Source organism: Cladophialophora immunda, assembly GCF_000835495.1.
Source record: "Cladophialophora immunda strain CBS 83496 unplaced genomic scaffold supercont1.7, whole genome shotgun sequence".
Taxonomy (NCBI): Eukaryota; Fungi; Ascomycota; class Eurotiomycetes; order Chaetothyriales; family Herpotrichiellaceae; genus Cladophialophora; species Cladophialophora immunda.
In genome coordinates this window covers 3,143,068-3,159,310 of record NW_015622547.1, presented here as the reverse complement: position 1 = coordinate 3,159,310, position 16,243 = coordinate 3,143,068, and the positions used below count along the sequence as shown (strand labels likewise).

Genomic DNA, 16,243 nt, shown 5'->3' with positions numbered 1-16,243 from the left:
CAGTAGTCATTCCTTAGTAATAGCACCACTCCGCTTAAGCAAGGTACAACTCCACCAAGGCCGCCCAGTTGGTGCACCCACAGGCACCCACCGACACCCACAAACTCTGCGCACCATCGATGCCCGGCGAGTGGTTACCTGAGTAGGCTCAACGGGTAAGAGCAGGCGGCAGCCCCCGGGCGCCCTCTGCCCACAATACCTCACTGGTGGATCGCCACACCGTGGACTTTGCACTTTGCGGGGGGACGATGGGATCATTAAGCTTGAATTTCCAGTTTCTCCACCGTCCTGATTGATGCCTCTTCGATGCACACACAGTCTTACAACAGACGGCGTACAGACAGCATCTCAGTCAAACACAGCGTGCAACGTCCATCCGTCGTCTGCATTATCCGCTCAATTTCGAATCATACATACCATCAACAGTTTCACCTTGGCCGCTGCCATCGCGCCATGTCTCAGCACGGCGAAATTGAACTTACGCTCACGCTTTCTTCCCACCAACGCCACACCTCATGATCGATGTCTCTCACAAACCAACTGCGAAGTGTAAACTCTAGCTAAAGATGTCAGCACCTCCGACCGAGGCCTCGCAAGATTTCCACGACGAATGGACCGCCGAGGCCATCATCGTCGTCACCTGCATGACCATATCGCTGTACAACTGCGTCGAACTCCTCCTGACCATCCTCACCACCTTCCGGGAATGGCACGGCCTCTACTTCGTCTCGCTCATCGTCGCCTCCGTCGGCATCATCCCCTACTGCCTCGGGTTTCTGCTCGAGTATTTCCGGATCCTAGTGTTCTGGGCAACGATGATGTTCAGCACAATCGGCTGGGTCATGATGATCACTGGCCAATCTTTCGTCCTGTACTCGCGACTCGGCCTCATACTGCAGAATGACCGGATTCTGAAAGGGATCAAATGGATGATCATCACCGACGCCCTAATCTTCCACACTCTCACCACGGTCTTCCAATACGGACAAGCATACGGTGGCGAGCAGCCGGCCTTCGACCGCGCCCTCTTTTACATGGAAAAGATACAGATGACGGCCTTTTGCATCCAAGAATTCATCATCTCGGGCATCTACCTGTGGAAAACCGTGCAGCTACTGAACTTTGTGTCGAAGGAGGGCACGAGGCGGGTCATGTGGGAACTGTTTATAATCAACGCCATCATCATCCTCATGGATATCGCCCTGCTATCTCTGGAATACAAAGGTCTCAGAACCATGGAGAGGGCCTTTAAGAGTTTTATCTACTCTGTGAAACTGAAGATGGAGTTTGCCGTGCTGGGAAAACTGGTCAATCTCGTGCAATCGAGCACGAGGACGCTGTCCAATGCCCTGGCCGACGTCGACTCTTTCAGAACGCCCTCGTCCGCCCACAGTCAGCCAAATGATCAAATGCCGGATTGGATGGCCAAGCTGGAATCACGTCCTGTGCATGTCGAGCACGTGGAGCCACACCGAACAGTCTCAATAGACTGAGTCCCCGGCACGCTAGGGGTTGTAATTGTACTCAAGGGGTTGGACCAATCCTACGGGCGGCGTTGGCGTTTGATCTGGATCCGAAAAGAGTATACTTAGTAGTAGTATGACGCGCTCAAGTGCATGGTTTCAGTAGAAAACCTAACGAACAATTACTGTGTATTAATATGAGTTCCCGCATTTGGTTGACAGCTTCTGGTTATGTAGTAGTAGCTGGTATTGGGCCAGGGCAGGCTTCGCTGCATCACCCCCAACCTGGGACCATTCTAGCATCGACTGCTCGTGGTTATTTAGCCCAGCTCCGACCATACATTCCAGAATGCTCCCTGATCGAATCTACTAGTACCAGTACGTAGTAGAATCCAGCAAAGCCGACTCAACCGCTCTGCAGACTCATCTCAACCCAGACGAGATTGGAGTGCAGATTGGGTTGGATCAATCTGTCACTTGCTTGAACGGGGAGGGGCGATGGTAGTCGGAGCGTGGTTCCAACCTGCAGTGGTCTGGATCCAGTCCGAGGTCGACTTGGAGCTGCCAGGTTGGAATCCGATTTGGAGCCGGTGGGTTGATGACACATACTATGTACTTATCTGTGAGTGGCCTCACCTCATCGCTTCGGAAGTTACATGTATGTCTACAGGGGTGTGATTCCTTGGATCTTGACGACGAGTAACAATTGTGAACTATTCGGAGAGGTTGAAACGAGTCACGAAATTCGCCCAAAAGGGTAATCAATCAGCCCCTTGCAAGTCGCCACCGGCTCCTGCTGCGCAGCACCCTGCCAATCAGCCAACCAGCCAGCAGCACTCCAGGCATGTGATCTCACGGTGACCTGCTACCGCACTGGACTCTCTCTGTACCAAGAGCAATCAATCCTCCTTGGTAAAAGTCTACTACTGTTTTGCCTTCGTCGTCGTTGACACTATACATGGTAGTAGTTCCCATAAGCAAACTCCTACTACTACCGTAACCGGATCTGGATACGAGTACGATACATACCATACATACATACATAGCATGTGCACACCGCCCTTGGTAATGATGATTCTGCAGGAGAAGTTGGCGTGGTCCTCCGATCTGCCACAGTGGGCGGCTGTGATGAGCCTCAGGTTGTGCACACACTGTGGGGTGTGTGTCTCTTTCTATCATCTCTTCGCTCTTTCAGTGCACTCACAACCCAAACCTGCCTGACTACAAGTTAGAACTACTGGTAGTGAGTAAGTAACTGCATAGTACTACTATGTAGTAGTCCAATTGTAGATCTACCGGACCGGTCATGACCATCCATCCATCCATCTGATAGCCATCTTCCGGCCGCCGGGGGTGGGTGGTAGGCAACTTGAACTTGAAGCTTGGCTCAGTGAGATTATGTATATTTCTCTCAGTTAGGTACCTGTTTGGGTCAATGCCACTTCCTCCTACTGCTGCTGCTGGCGTTACTGAGTAGTACCCCTCGCTCGTACTAGTAGTTAGTACTCTCAGTACTACTATCTATGGATGTGGGTAGGGACGAGGTACACTACCAACTAACTACTACTAAACAAATAATATACTTTTGAACAATATATGATGACCAAACTCTTCTTTAGGCAATTCCTCAGTACCAAGTTCGTCACGAGCACGGGGACCGAAGCGGTTGCGTCTGGGCCAGGCTGATTGATTATTGAATCAATCCGGCAAACGGGAAACGCCTCTGAGATCAGGTTTGTAATGTGATCAAATCGGCTTGCCGGCAGGCTTCACTACTGTTGCGCTTGACACGCAACTTTGGACCATATACGGCAAACAGGCAGCAGTAACAGATCGCAAGTTCTCTCGACAAACGAGCGCAGTCCTCCTAGTGGACTGGATACGAGTGCAAGCTGTGCAGATGCCTAGTCGGGAAACAGGGGCGCGGGCGCGGGTGCGGATGCGCAGAGGGACGCGGTACCGCTGGCCCAAAGATTCGATACCACGCGAGCAGCGACGATCGACAGGGCTTGCGTAAGGCTTTGGTGGCTGGCTGGCTATATTGCCACACATTTGGTAGCCTTCCTAGGTTAAAAACGCTAAGCCCAATTCCAGGACTGACTTAGTATAACTTAGTAGTATGGTCGGCTGCTGCTGCGCTTCGTGTTCTGCGGCTACTACAACGGCTATTCGTCCACAGGGCTCCTCAAACCCGAGGTGCCGAGGCTTCAGGTGTGACCAGGCGGCCTGCTGGCACGGGCTTCAACTTTCTTCGTTTCGTGTAGACCCCGGGTGTCGTTTGGATTTTCGTGCCGCATTCGACAGATGCTTTCCACTGAGTAAGCCCGACAAACATCAGTGATATCCAGCACGCCGAAGCGGACTAGCGGGACGTTGGTTAGTCCCCGCAAAATCCCGACGCGGTGACCCGTGCTGACGCTAGAACTAGCAGTGGTCAATGCTGGGATGGTGAACTCTGAATGCCATCCATCCATGGCAATCATTGACTCGCCATCGGGTAATGAACCTTGAGCTGCCTCGGATGCTGCAGCTAGTACCAAGAACCTGGCCTGGTAATACTTGTGGGAGGAGTGGTGGGGGATCTGAAGGGCGAACGAAATCCACGGCACTCTGGCAATACCCGACAAATCCACCTTGCGGATGTGATAGCCACGACTCGGAGATCTTTGGATGAGTGGGAGCGAGATCGCAGCCTCGAGTCGATCCAGATCAGACAGAATGCCGCTCAATATTGACCATCCTCCTCGGCCATGTCGCGACGCGCCCCTCCAGGTCCTTTGTTGGAGGGGGGAACCTAGCGACCTAGAGTCTGATAGCCCCAGCTCATCGGCAATTGCAATCTTTGTTCTGCCGCGTAACAGTTCGAACATACATGCTCGCTGAAACTCCAACCTTCAAGGTCCTTTGTCGGGAGGTCAAAACTGCAGGTCGAGGTCAAGGTTTCCGAGATGCGTCTCGCACGCTGCGGTTGTTCTCTCGAATCGTCGCTTTCTGACATGTCTCGTGTGCGTCCTTGTCTAGACCGTTCGGTTCTGTGCGCCGAGCCAAAGAAAAGGCTCGAATCCGACTTGCGGGTGGCTCCCCGATCCACACTACCGATGCCCGTTTGTTCTTTGCCGTTCATTAGCTAACGGCTGGGAGATGCTGCTCGTTCCCCGTAGCATGCTCCATCATTATCGACACGGCCACGCGGTACTTGGGCTGGCATGGACACGGCTGGTATGGCATGACATGCATGCGCTTTGTTGCAACACGAGTCAGTCTAGGGAGAATGCTTTCCTCGACCCGGTAAACTCACGGCACGGTCGCTGCTATAAGCGTACCAGCAGTTGAGCTTTGAACGAGCATTACCGTATGTTAAACTCACGAGGCCTGGAACAAGCCCATCTGTGATTATCAGCTGCCTCTCAAACGCCCTGGTCCAAGGACTTGGTTCGGCGGATATTGTTTGCGGGCCAGGAGGCCGGATCGAGCCTATCCAAGCAAGCACTTTGTCTATCGATAATGCCGTGGTATCAGGCCACCACATCAGGCAACAACTAAACCACAACAACTTACATATTACCGCAAAAGTACCTCTGACGCTGCTGATGTGCACCCGCCGATAATGGTCACTGTTCGTTATTGTCTTGATACTTGCAAGCACAAGCAGTACTGCAGGCACTGATGGTTTCCAGGAAACAGACCCTCGAACCGGGGGGACTGGCTTTCGCCCCGTCATGGGATCGATCAACCCGATCGAAAGCACTCACGCGTGCCCCTCCCTCATGGAACTCAGTTCATCAGGTGTTGAAATCTTATCAGAGACGAAAGACCCAATTCAGAAACTAGCAGCCGGGCAGCATGCCCGCCAGTGGCCTGTCCGGTTGAGAGGATAGATACTACGAGCCTTCGCACAGTGCCGAGACGACCGCTGCTCAGGCCCTTAAGTTAAGGACGCCCGAACTTCTGTGCGGACTATCACCAGATGCGTAGCTTTCCAGGGGGAGCTGTTGATCAAGATTGGAATTGCTCGGGCCTAAGCGAACGAGAAGGCCCCGGAAAAAACATCCCATGGCGGTCACGGAACCTTTGGGAGCTCAGCGGCGGTCTTGAAGCGGTGCTCCGGAGGAAGGAGAAAAGCCCCTCCACCACCTAGTAATTAGCTACTCGCCTTGTGCTGCACGCACGCCCTACGAGCCGTGTTGTCTGTGTGACGGGGCTTGGATGTTTCTCCCGTATCATGCGTGGACTGATCAAGCTTGACTGACCATCGCTGGCTGCCGGTGGTCTGTTCGTCGTCTCGAGATGCGAAGGAACCGGAAGGTGGTAGGCGAGAGACTGGGGGAGGACGAAGGGGGGAAAGTAAAGTGGTGAGGATACAGCACAACCCGTCAGTCCATCTTGAAGCAAAAATTCCCAGTTTCCAGGAAGAGAAGAAAGGTGACATGACTTGCTAAGTCTCAGGTAGCTACGTAGGCACGCACACCCCCAGGAACGGGTCGAGATTGGATGGCGGGCGGCCCCTCGAGGCTTCTGAGAAGGGCACTTTGGAAAACGTCTACACTGTTAAATTTGATTCTATTGGTAGTTACGGCACTGATGTTAAATTCCCCCAGGACGCAAATGTATACCAAGCCCAAAGATCATGCGGGATAATAGTAGTAGTGCTGCTACCGTGGAAGCTCAGCAATAGACGCATAGCCGGGAATGCCCATCCTATGCTACGCGGATGCTAGAGAACGCGGTGTTCGTCCGTGTGCAAGAGAAAGGTATCGGACTAAACCTGTAACACCGTGCCGGGTAGCACTTTTTACTTGCGTGGCATTGAAGAGAGCGACTTGGTCTTGACATCAGGCTAGTACTACTAGAAGAGATGCGAAAAGCATGCAGAGGAATCGAGAATAAGGAAAACCGATTGCATATATATAATATATCCACAATCTCAAGTTCATGTACAAAAAAGGGCATCACACCGTAAGGGCATGTATGCGAGCAGTGCATCTCAAAGCAGAGCGCCAGGAACATACTTTCCTCCTGTTTGATCCGTGACCCCATATAGACAGACACCATGGTGACCATATGAACAAATCTGTTGTACAGTCTATCGATATGAAAAGGTCAATGCAGTGCAAGTGCAGTATGTCGCCTGGTCCAACACTTTTTGGTCTTTTTCTTTTTCCCCCTTTTGCACGCAGGGCAGCCGCCGCCCAATTTTCCTTCTTGTACGCAGAACAACGAAAGAAAGAAAATCACCAACAGAAAAAAGCCGCAATTTTGTAACAAATCATCTCCAAATGCTTCTTCTTCAAACATGCGTAGATCCAACCCAAATTCGTTCATAGCCAGCCTCGCGTCGCGAAGCCTCGCCTTGTCGTCATCATGATTCCAGCCCAACCGAGCCCCGAGCCTGACGCCATGCTGTATCCGGAAAGGCCTGCCGGCTTTCAGTAACCCCGCTAGTGCCCAAAAGGAACCACCCCATTTCGTCATACGTCATTGCTGAGCTAAGCCAAGCCAACACCTCGAAGGAAAAATTTCTCGCCCCGAAAAATCCCTCGCTTCGCTGTTCTGTCCACCTCAAACCAGAAGCAAACACACAGCTCGCGGGGCGAATCTCGTGGCGCTAGTCATACACTGCAGAAAGGAGTTGTTGTATGAGTCTGTCGTCGGTTGGCCCCAGGCGTAGATCTTTTTTAGGACCCCGGACAAAATCCTGCATTCATCGGGCGCCATGTTGTTCCGCCCTCGTCGGAGTTCCAGGCCCTGCGGCGGGCTAGTTCACCAGCGTTGTTGGTGGCTGACTCAGTCGCACCATCTTCGTGAATGTTCCGGTCGCTTCACTCTCACTTCTGGTTCTTGCGCTTCTGCTTGCCAACCCAGTCAACGTCGGGGTGAACCACGCGCATGTGCCGTGTCAGCGCATCGTTACGTGAAAAGGTCTTCTCCTCCGTGCACAAATGGCAACGGACCTTCTGCTTCCGGGCGTTGTGAATAGTGTCCTCGTGTCGCGTAAGGTCGTACGGCCGAGAAAAGATCGAGTTGCAAGGCTTGCCCGTGCTAGGGTTGATTCGGTCGCATCGGTGCGGCCCAGCTTGCGAGTTGCGCAAGGCCAAGTTTGCTGCTCCGGATGACGACGGTGAAGTCTGCCTGTGACCTTCCCTCTTGTGTTTCTGAAGTTTGGCCGGCGTGTCGAATCTCAGGTGACAACCGTGATACGTACACGAGTAGGTGCCGGAGTCAGATGATGTGTCGATCGGCCGCTGCTGGAGTTGTGGCTGCTGTTGAGGCGCAGCAGCTTGCGACTGTGGCCTAGGCCTTTGCATGGACTGCTGGCTGGAAGGCTCCGACGATTCGTCTGCAGTCGACTCCATCGAGATCATGTGGGCTGGGAATTCGGGACTGATGTCGTGCATGCCTGCCTGCCCTACCTGCCTCGATGACTGGCTGACGAAGGGGTATTGCTGGGGAATTTGTATCGAGGGTTCGGTGGCCGCGGTGTAGAAGGTCGAAAGATTCGACGGGGTTCTACGGGTTGCGAACATGGATTGTGACTGGTCGGGCGCGAACAGTGGCGTCGAGTGGTCATCGACGTCGTGCTCGTCCAGCATCAACTCTTTGGGCGAGATCGAGGTGCGTTGCTTTTGCAGCGTTGGCTGAGGGCGTTGGGTCGGCGCCGGCATGCTGTACGGCGAGTTTTGCCTGAATGGCGACTTCTCGCGAGGATTCGATGTCGGGGATTCTGTTCTCAGGTGGTCTTGTTGTGCCGCCTGGAGCCTGTCGGCCATCATGTTCTGCCTGTGAGCGTTGACGGCCATCCTCTGCTGCATGTTCGGTTGCGCCTGAGAGTACGCGCTCATGGGGTTGGCGGCAAAATGCTGGTCAGGGAAGACATCTTGCAACGACTGCTGGTAAGCATTGGTGTAACCTGGTTCGAACTGTAAGTAATCGAACATCTCGTCGTCGTCAGAGTTTTCCTCACCATAGACATTTTTCTCGTCGTACTCGGGCTCATAAGTAGTATGCGGCGTCGCGGGAGAGTTGTGACTCATGGTCGAGACTGACTGCGGCGCTGATAGAGCATATGACGCACGCTCGTCGGCGCCTGTTGAGTGTATCCTCCTCATATCAACGGCAGCAAAGTTGGTGGGGTACATCATGGCAGAATCAGACTTGGCAGTGTGTGGAGTTTGAGTGTAGTCGAAGTCGTAGGAAGGTGGAAAACTCGAGTCAGATGTGGCGACAATATGTGGGTATATATTGTTCTGGGTGAGCGGCGAAGGCGGGCCCAGCGAGGTTACAGAGGACCCCGACGAATCTCTCTTATGGTATCGTTGGTCTTGGAAATTCTTTGGCAGCGCGCTCAGATAACCCCCCGGGGTGTTATACCCGTCGTTCCATCCACCCACTAGGGCGCTCTGAGCCAGCATGGGCGGTTGTGATGAAGGGACGGGGGTGGGACTCGATTTCTGGATGCGGATCGTTGGACTCTGTGATAGCGACGTCGTTGAGGGCATCAAGGTCGTCGTTGTTGCTTGGGTCGTTTGCGTGATGTGTAGGAGGCGAAGATGAGAAGCGAGGTCTCAACTCGAGGATCTTGGATCAGTTGTATAGTCCGCGGGGTGCGAGAATTGTTCAGAGATTGGTAATGTATAGGTGGGTATCGAATCTGGGTAGAATTCGGCGTCAAGGTACGTGGACTTTGCGGGAAGGAGGAATAGGAAAAGGTCTAGGAGGCCGAGGTGGCAAATCTATATGCAGGCAGGATATTTGAGTATCCGGCCACTGGAGGGAGGTCCAAGGGGCTGACGACAGAGCAATGTCGAACAGGATGGAAGGGGAAGATGGAACGGAGGTATCGGTGATGTGAGCGGAATAGCAATGATCAAATATGGCTTTTGGTTTCTTTCGGGAACGGGGAAATAAGATTTGGTGGTCCAGGTTCGTAGCGGCATGCGAATAGGGCAATTGTGAAAAAAAGGAGCAGGCCTTGTGCTGCTAAGGTTACGTCTGTGGTATTGTTGAGAAAAAGCGACGTCGGCCGGAAGAGACGAAGGGAAGCGGAAACTGCAGGGAAAAATGTAAGGGTTGCGCTGCGTCGTGTATGGTGATTCTTCTTGTTTGAGGGGGGGGGTATGGAAGGTGACGTCGATGATGACAGGGATTGCCGGCTTGCGGTCACCGCGAGAGTTTAACGCAAGACTAGGATGAGCACTTGAGCAACTTGCACGACCCTGCTGGGGGTGGGCCCGGGCTTGAGTACTAAGTAGGGGGGTTTTAAGCAGCAAGAGGTCTTCCAAGGCCTGGCTCGGTAAATCGTTGTAGGCGATTGGTGGTGCTTTCCGTTAGGCGTAATTTACGGGTAAAGCCCTTGTACGAGTGACATGCAATTTTTGTTCCGGGGGCTTCTCCCTCAACACACCTGCACCACCCCCCCCCCCCAAAAGGAACGAGCACCGGAAGGGTGACTTTCGGGTGCTTGCACCCTGCTCACGCCTGACTCTCCCTCCCCTCCAAAAAGCATCAGATGCCTGGCCTGGCCTGGCCTGGCGCTGCTATTGACAATTTTGGGCATAAGCCGCTTGCCGCTTCAGGCAGGTAGGTTACAGGTCTACAGGTCTACAGGTCACGCAGCCTTTTCCCGTTGTTCGAGATCGTAAGACTGTGGGTTGTTGCTCTGCCCCCCCGTCTCGCAACTGAGCCTCGCGGCTCGCATCTTGCACCCTGCCTGGATCTTCATACCTCGCACAGAGAGCCATTTACAGGTGTCGGATGAACTCTGTGTTTGCATCCAGGCCTCGAAGAGTCTGCAATAGTTACTGCGAACAGTTAGTGCTCGCGAGGCGCTTCCTTGCTATCCGTACGTGAGAGGGCGGTCATGATCGGCCGCTCGCACTCGGTCGATGGTGTCAGCCGGGCCAATCGATGAGGGATTTGCTGTGGCTGTGCTTGGATCTTGGTGCAATCTGGCCAATGGTCGGCGACCGCTGACGACAGCCCGAGCGATCCCGAGAATCTTCCAGGCTGCTCTGTTTTCTGGTCTTGCTGCTGTAAGCCCGAGTCGGCCGTTTCCTCGTACAAACACCAGCCCTTTCCCAAGCCCTCCCCAATCTCCTCGGATCCTAAGTTATTGCGATGCCCGCCGGTCGCCGGTGCGGTGCTGGGAAGTCGCTTTTCTCACACCACCGATAATCTTAGTCATTCTTCCGTCGCTGCCACTATGCGTGTGCTCAATAAACCCTAGGACCAAGTAGAGGCAGTTCGCGCGATATACTTACGTTAGCAGGGACCCGCAAAACTCTCTGAATAACCATATCTTGCTTCCAAATAACCGCTTCCTGGGCCATGACCGAGGCCACCAATCTGGAACCCGACTGCCTGGATACGTCCCCTGCTCAGCACAACGAGGCCTGCTGAATGCACATGCTATCAGGCTAATTGAAATGACCCGACCAGCTCGCATGTATTCGAGAGAGCCCGTACGAGGGTAGCACTCTCTTCCGACTGGAGAAGTTTCTTCTCCTCTCGAAGGTGCCCGAGTCAGGTTTCTCGGGTTCTCTGATGTGTCGTGTCTTTGCAGTATTCAGCTAGGATCGGCAATTGCACCTCGTATCGAACGGCGCACTCGGCACCCAGCACCCAGCACCCAGCACCCAGCACGGTGAAACAGAGGGCTGTGATAAGACACTCGCAGCACAAGTCGCGGCATTCTGGGCGGGGCTTTCCGGCTGAATGGGCTCCACGTTGGGTTTCCTTCTAGAACTTCGATTTTTCTCGTCTAAATGCAGGAACGTGCCGAGGTGCCGTTGCATTGCTTTAGGCTGGAGCGCTGGTAAGGCTGGAACCCTAGGAATGGGGTCAGACTGGATCAAAGCCTGTCGCGGTCCCTGCGGCCCAGCGGTCCAGAAGCCGATCCTGCAGCTGCAGTGAAAACTCTGTTGGCTGAGCTAAGCAGCCTGATTGGTGGCTGGGCCCAGTGTCGGTTGGCATCGGGACAAGGCCAATAGGTGCACTTCAGGCTCTTCAGGCTGGGCTCGCCCAAGACTTGGAGCGCCCTAGCCTGCATCTGGCAGGCCCATGCCACCGATTTTTCCCCTTAGAGGGCGGGGGTCACCCGGTGCTACCCATGGTTGGCTGAATGCCGTTGAATTTCTCTCGAAAGCTTCTTTATCCCTTCGTGTAATCTGTTCTTTGGCCAAGCCACAATATCAAAGCTGCAATTGCCGTTCTTGTGCAATCCCAGTCTGGACTCTGTGTCACTTGTCGGTGCCTCCGTCGACCCCCATTTGATAATGTAAAAGCCAAATGTCGGTTCAGGTACCCGGGATTCGCAGCCTCTTCGGGAATTGATCTACTGCGGAAATGGGGAAAGCATGGATGTGGCTGGTGATCCTCGAGACGAGCGAATAGCATTGCTCCGGTGTCCTTTGAATCAGCTCTGTTTGTCCGTCCGTGGAGGTGTGATCGACGGCAGAGCCGCACCGCCACAGTGTTGCCACGTCTGAAGACAATGGCTGAGATATGGGGACGCGCCATCACCGTCACCCGCATAACCTGACTCGGTAGCCACCAGTTCCTTGATGCGTACTTCTGCCGGCGGAGATTCTTGGCTGCTAGCTTGGCTGCTAACCTGGCAAGTTCCTTTCCCGGAGGACAACACAGCTGAATGTCCTGCGGGAATGTGGCGCAACTTGGCCCTCCGCTGCACTTCTGACCCATGTGGCGGACTCCCCCGCAATACCAATGGCCGACCTGAACGATCTCCGGTGTTGTGGATAAGTGTGCAAAATCCTCGTACAGCCTGTTGGTTTGGCGTGGACGTCTAATTCCGCCCTTCCGATGGAGTTGGGCAAGGCATGCCGCTTTGGGAAAGTACATCCGTCAGCCTTTCTTGCTTTGACAAAACATTGTCAATGTGGAATATCTGGCCGCATGGCATTCCCAAGTTTGCACTTTGCACGTTTATTTGTCGTCGGCACATTGCAGTGAGTCGTCTTCGAAACCATTTCGGTCTGTGTAAGCTGAAAAATGCGGCGCACCTTCCCAAAAGTCTTCGTCCGGGCCAATTCATGCATGCAGTTGTCGGGCTGGCTGCGGCAGCTCGCATGGTTCTGCGGGTGTCCAGGTTTGTCGTCGAAGAATGGAGGTGAGAGTCGCCGTTTCCGGCGCAGCTATCTATTCGCCAGTATGGCTCAGCTGGGATCTACGGATACCGAGTCATGCATAGACAACACACGTCTGTGTCAGCCTCCCCGAGTTGGAAAACGGAAACGAGGCTCCCAAGAACCTAGCTGAACACGTTCCGCATTGCGACTCGCGGTGTCTGGGGCAGCAAACATCCTTGGTGCCTCGAGACGGTGTCGCTGTTTTTCTGGCCTGCATCATTGATTGAATTCTGGGTTTGACAGCAACTCGCATGGTATTGTCAGCTGGTATGTTGTGAGGCTGGGGCTGATGGTGTGATATTTCTTAGAATTGGCCCCATCCATACTTAACTGTCGGGTTCCGTTTCGCGGGCCATGATTGTGCCATATCGGAGGCTTAGCATGAGAAGCTAGTTGATGGAGTTTTGCAAAGCAGCGACAGGATAGACGGTATGTCAAAAGTCGCTTTGGTGGTGGGTGATGCTGAGAAGCGACCCCGCCGTCACTTCTGAAAGGACCGCATCACGTCTCTTGGGATAAGTTGTCGAATTGCCTCGAGTCATCGTAGGGGGTTCCATACCTACTCGTCGGGTAACTACTGATTTTGCTTCGTCTCGCTCACAGGGCATCGTAGTTTCGGCCTAAATGGTCGCTGCAGGCTCGTATTCGACTTCGCTCTGGATTTCCTTTCTGCGCAGCCCTTGCGCACTGTTGATGCCTCCTTTGAGTGGCACACCTGCAGCATTCTCCAATCTAATGCCGATGACTCCGGCTGAGTTTTCAGAGGTGTACTACGGTCCCGATTGATCTCCAAGCTGGTCGGCGTGGCAGTAATCAGCATTTTACAGGGTGCAGGCCACACTCCGCCGTTGCCATTGAGAAAAGTCGTCGGACAGATAGTTCCAATCGGGCTTTTCGCATCTTGTAAATCTACTCAACCCATGCTACGAGCGAGTCTCTGCACCTCCACGAGACCTAATCGACATCGTAAGCTAGTGAGATGCGGTTCGAAGAGGCTCAGCCTTGCCCGCTGCCTTGCAACCAACATGCCGATGCGGCCCTCGAAACGACCTGTGCAGGTGATAGGACGCGGAGAAATCTGAGTCAGGCGGAATGTTTATCGCCTGAATTACCAATGGAAGGGATGATGTGATTGTCTGCGTGGCTCTCACGGGCGGCTTCGCTGCGAGGCTGACCATGTGTACAGCATTAACATCCACGGTCAGTCTATCTACGAGGCATTACCGATGCCCTTGTCTCATTTCGACATGGAACACAGCCGGCACACTACTGGAGGAGGCAACTTTGACAGCCCAGATTCGATTGATTTGTCTCGTCGTAGTAAGAGAGCGATGAAGATGGTCGATGGGGACGGCCTCGGCGAGATGTCGGACGGCTGGGCATGGTTGATAGAATCGCTCACAGAGGATGCATCGAGGTTGCTCATTTCCCTCGTTTCGATCTTCATGGTGTATTAGATAGCATTGTCCTTGGACCTGGGATAATTTAAGTGTGGTTAGAGTCGGCGAAAATGTGTAGGCGTGGAGGTTCACGGTGGTCCGGCTTTGCAGGAATTAATTTTCTACATTCGGCTCGTAAATATATTCAGACCATGCACACCAACAGAGCCGACAACCAGCACTACCCACAGACACCCAACACCTTTACTCCTGTCCCCGCCCTCTCACCTACAAGCCTCCATACTTCGTAATCGTGCTTCCTTTTTCGAGATGCTGTAGTAAAGCCGCGACATGCAAGGGTGAAAGGCCCGAGTGACTCGTACAGAGTGCCCCGTCACCAAAGCTAACCACCCCGCCACAACCCAGCAGCTGTATGGAATCCTACGAGCACTACAGCACGGGCGTCATCGCAGCAAGCCTCCGGGCAAAGACGAGAATCATGTAGCCGGAACAGCGAAACTTGAGCGAGCGAGCATATACAGACTCCAAGAAGATACTTTCGCCGCGCCCCAAATGCATCTATTTGCAGAGGATTACCCATATACACCGCCAAAACCCAGTCTCCCCAACATCCTCGGATCGATGGGCCGACTACCGAGTCTCGTCGACAAAGGAGCCCAATGCCTAGATGGAGGAGACCCAAGTGCGCCTGCATCCTCCGGAGCACGGGTCTGGATCCCCGGAACAAGGAGTGCCCTCGGTGCAAGTATCCTCGCAGCAGACGCCGCACATATGTGTTGGTTCTCCTCCGCTAGAACCAGCGCTTCGTTCATGGGATGAGCCATGGAGGCAACGGACACAATCTTTATCAATTACCAGGGAACGTGAGTCAAGAACTCCAAGAAAGGCGACACCCTTCAGCTTCATCTAGTCGGTCCGTCGGGATTGCGCGCTCCTCTAGCACCATCGATCTCCGGACCGCGATATGTTTCCGTCACGATGACGCGTAAAATATGGTTGGTGTTTTGGATGTCGTGGCCACTGGGCAATGACTCACATGGACATGCCACGATAGTTTCTCTGAAGGACTGGTTGCACTCCAAGGGTGCACATGGAACAAGGACGGACAGGTTGAAGAACAGAGGATGCTGCCTGGAACAGCTAAGCCCCAGGCCCCAGGCCCGCGCAATCAGAGACCGCCGAGCAGCTGGCAACAGCCAGGATGAACGCCGCGAGACAAGGGAAAGAGACAGAAGACCAAAAAAGAGTTACTGGAACACAATGCTTTGAAGTGTTTATTTCATGTCTGGGTGCTGATGCTTATGTCATGGCTCAGCCCATCTGTCGAACGCCGAAGCAGGCTGCTCATATTGTGCCTGTATGATACATCATTGCACTGAAGGCACCACTGATTGATTTGCCATCCCATCATAACCATGACCCTTACACAACCCCATTGATCAAAACCCATTTGAATGCCCAACCACTCCGAAACTCAAAGCAAAAAAGGATTGGGTGGCGCGTCATGAACCATGACAGACACGAGAAACCCAAGGCAGTGTCGTAACAAGTAGGAGTATGATTGATGAAGCGCTTAACCACCGAAGCCTAGAGACTGTTAGCATTTGTCCGAGACCAGAGAGTGAGTGAGTCGAACCGTAGAGAGTGCGGCCTTGTCTCTTGAGAGCGTAGACAACATCCAGCGAGGTGACAGTCTTTCGTTTGGCGCTGGAGAGATTGTTAGCATGAGGCAGGAATCAAATGCTTCGTGGACAACACTCACTGTTCAGTGTATGTGACAGCGTCACGGATGACACCTTCCAGGAAGGTCTTGAGGACACCACGGGTCTCTTCGTAGATCATGGCCGAGATACGCTTGACACCACCACGACGAGCGAGACGTCGAATGGCGGGCTTGGTGATACCTTGGATGTTGTCACGAAGAATCTTTCGGTGGCGTTTGGCACCGCCCTTGCCGAGACCCTTGCCGCCTTTGCCGCGTCCAGTCATATTGATGAAGGGATGAAGTTGGTTGAAGAGATTGGAAGAGTGTGGTAGTATGAGAAGATGGCTTTGAAGTTGTGGTAACTGAATGGATGGATGGGGAGAGAAAGACTTGGTTGGAAAAGGCGCGGGTGGGGGTGAGACTTATGCACCCCGGCAGTGCCTGTTGCGCACCCTTGAGATCAACCCGGCGCAGCTCGGATCACAGCCAATCAGAATTCAGATCCGAGAACTGCCCTCACCCGCCCACGGC

The 16,243-nt window shown here is 53.6% G+C and overlaps 2 protein-coding genes across 3 annotated transcripts; both read right to left on the bottom strand.

Annotated features, from left to right (window-relative positions):
• Window positions 1–6,347: 6,347 nt before the first annotated feature.
• On the bottom strand, window positions 6,348–9,587 carry PV07_11807. Of its 2 annotated transcripts, XM_016399275.1 has the most exons (2): window positions 8,425–9,587; window positions 6,348–8,370 (listed from the first exon to the last, which is right to left on the bottom strand). In XM_016399275.1, exons 1-2 carry the CDS (start codon window positions 8,957–8,959, stop codon window positions 7,289–7,291), a joined length of 1,617 nt encoding a protein of 538 aa, XP_016243837.1. In that variant the 5' UTR covers window positions 8,960–9,587; the 3' UTR covers window positions 6,348–7,288. The 2 variants fall into 2 exon arrangements, with proteins under 2 accessions (XP_016243837.1, XP_016243836.1); XM_016399274.1 differs by having other exon boundaries at window positions 6,348–9,587.
• Window positions 9,588–15,254: 5,667 nt separating this feature from the next.
• On the bottom strand, window positions 15,255–16,181 carry PV07_11806 (histone). The gene is made up of 3 exons (XM_016399273.1): window positions 15,770–16,181; window positions 15,644–15,714; window positions 15,255–15,594 (listed from the first exon to the last, which is right to left on the bottom strand). Exons 1-3 carry the CDS (start codon window positions 15,994–15,996, stop codon window positions 15,581–15,583), a joined length of 312 nt encoding a protein of 103 aa, XP_016243835.1. The 5' UTR covers window positions 15,997–16,181; the 3' UTR covers window positions 15,255–15,580.
• Between the last annotated feature and the right edge of the window lie 62 nt (window positions 16,182–16,243).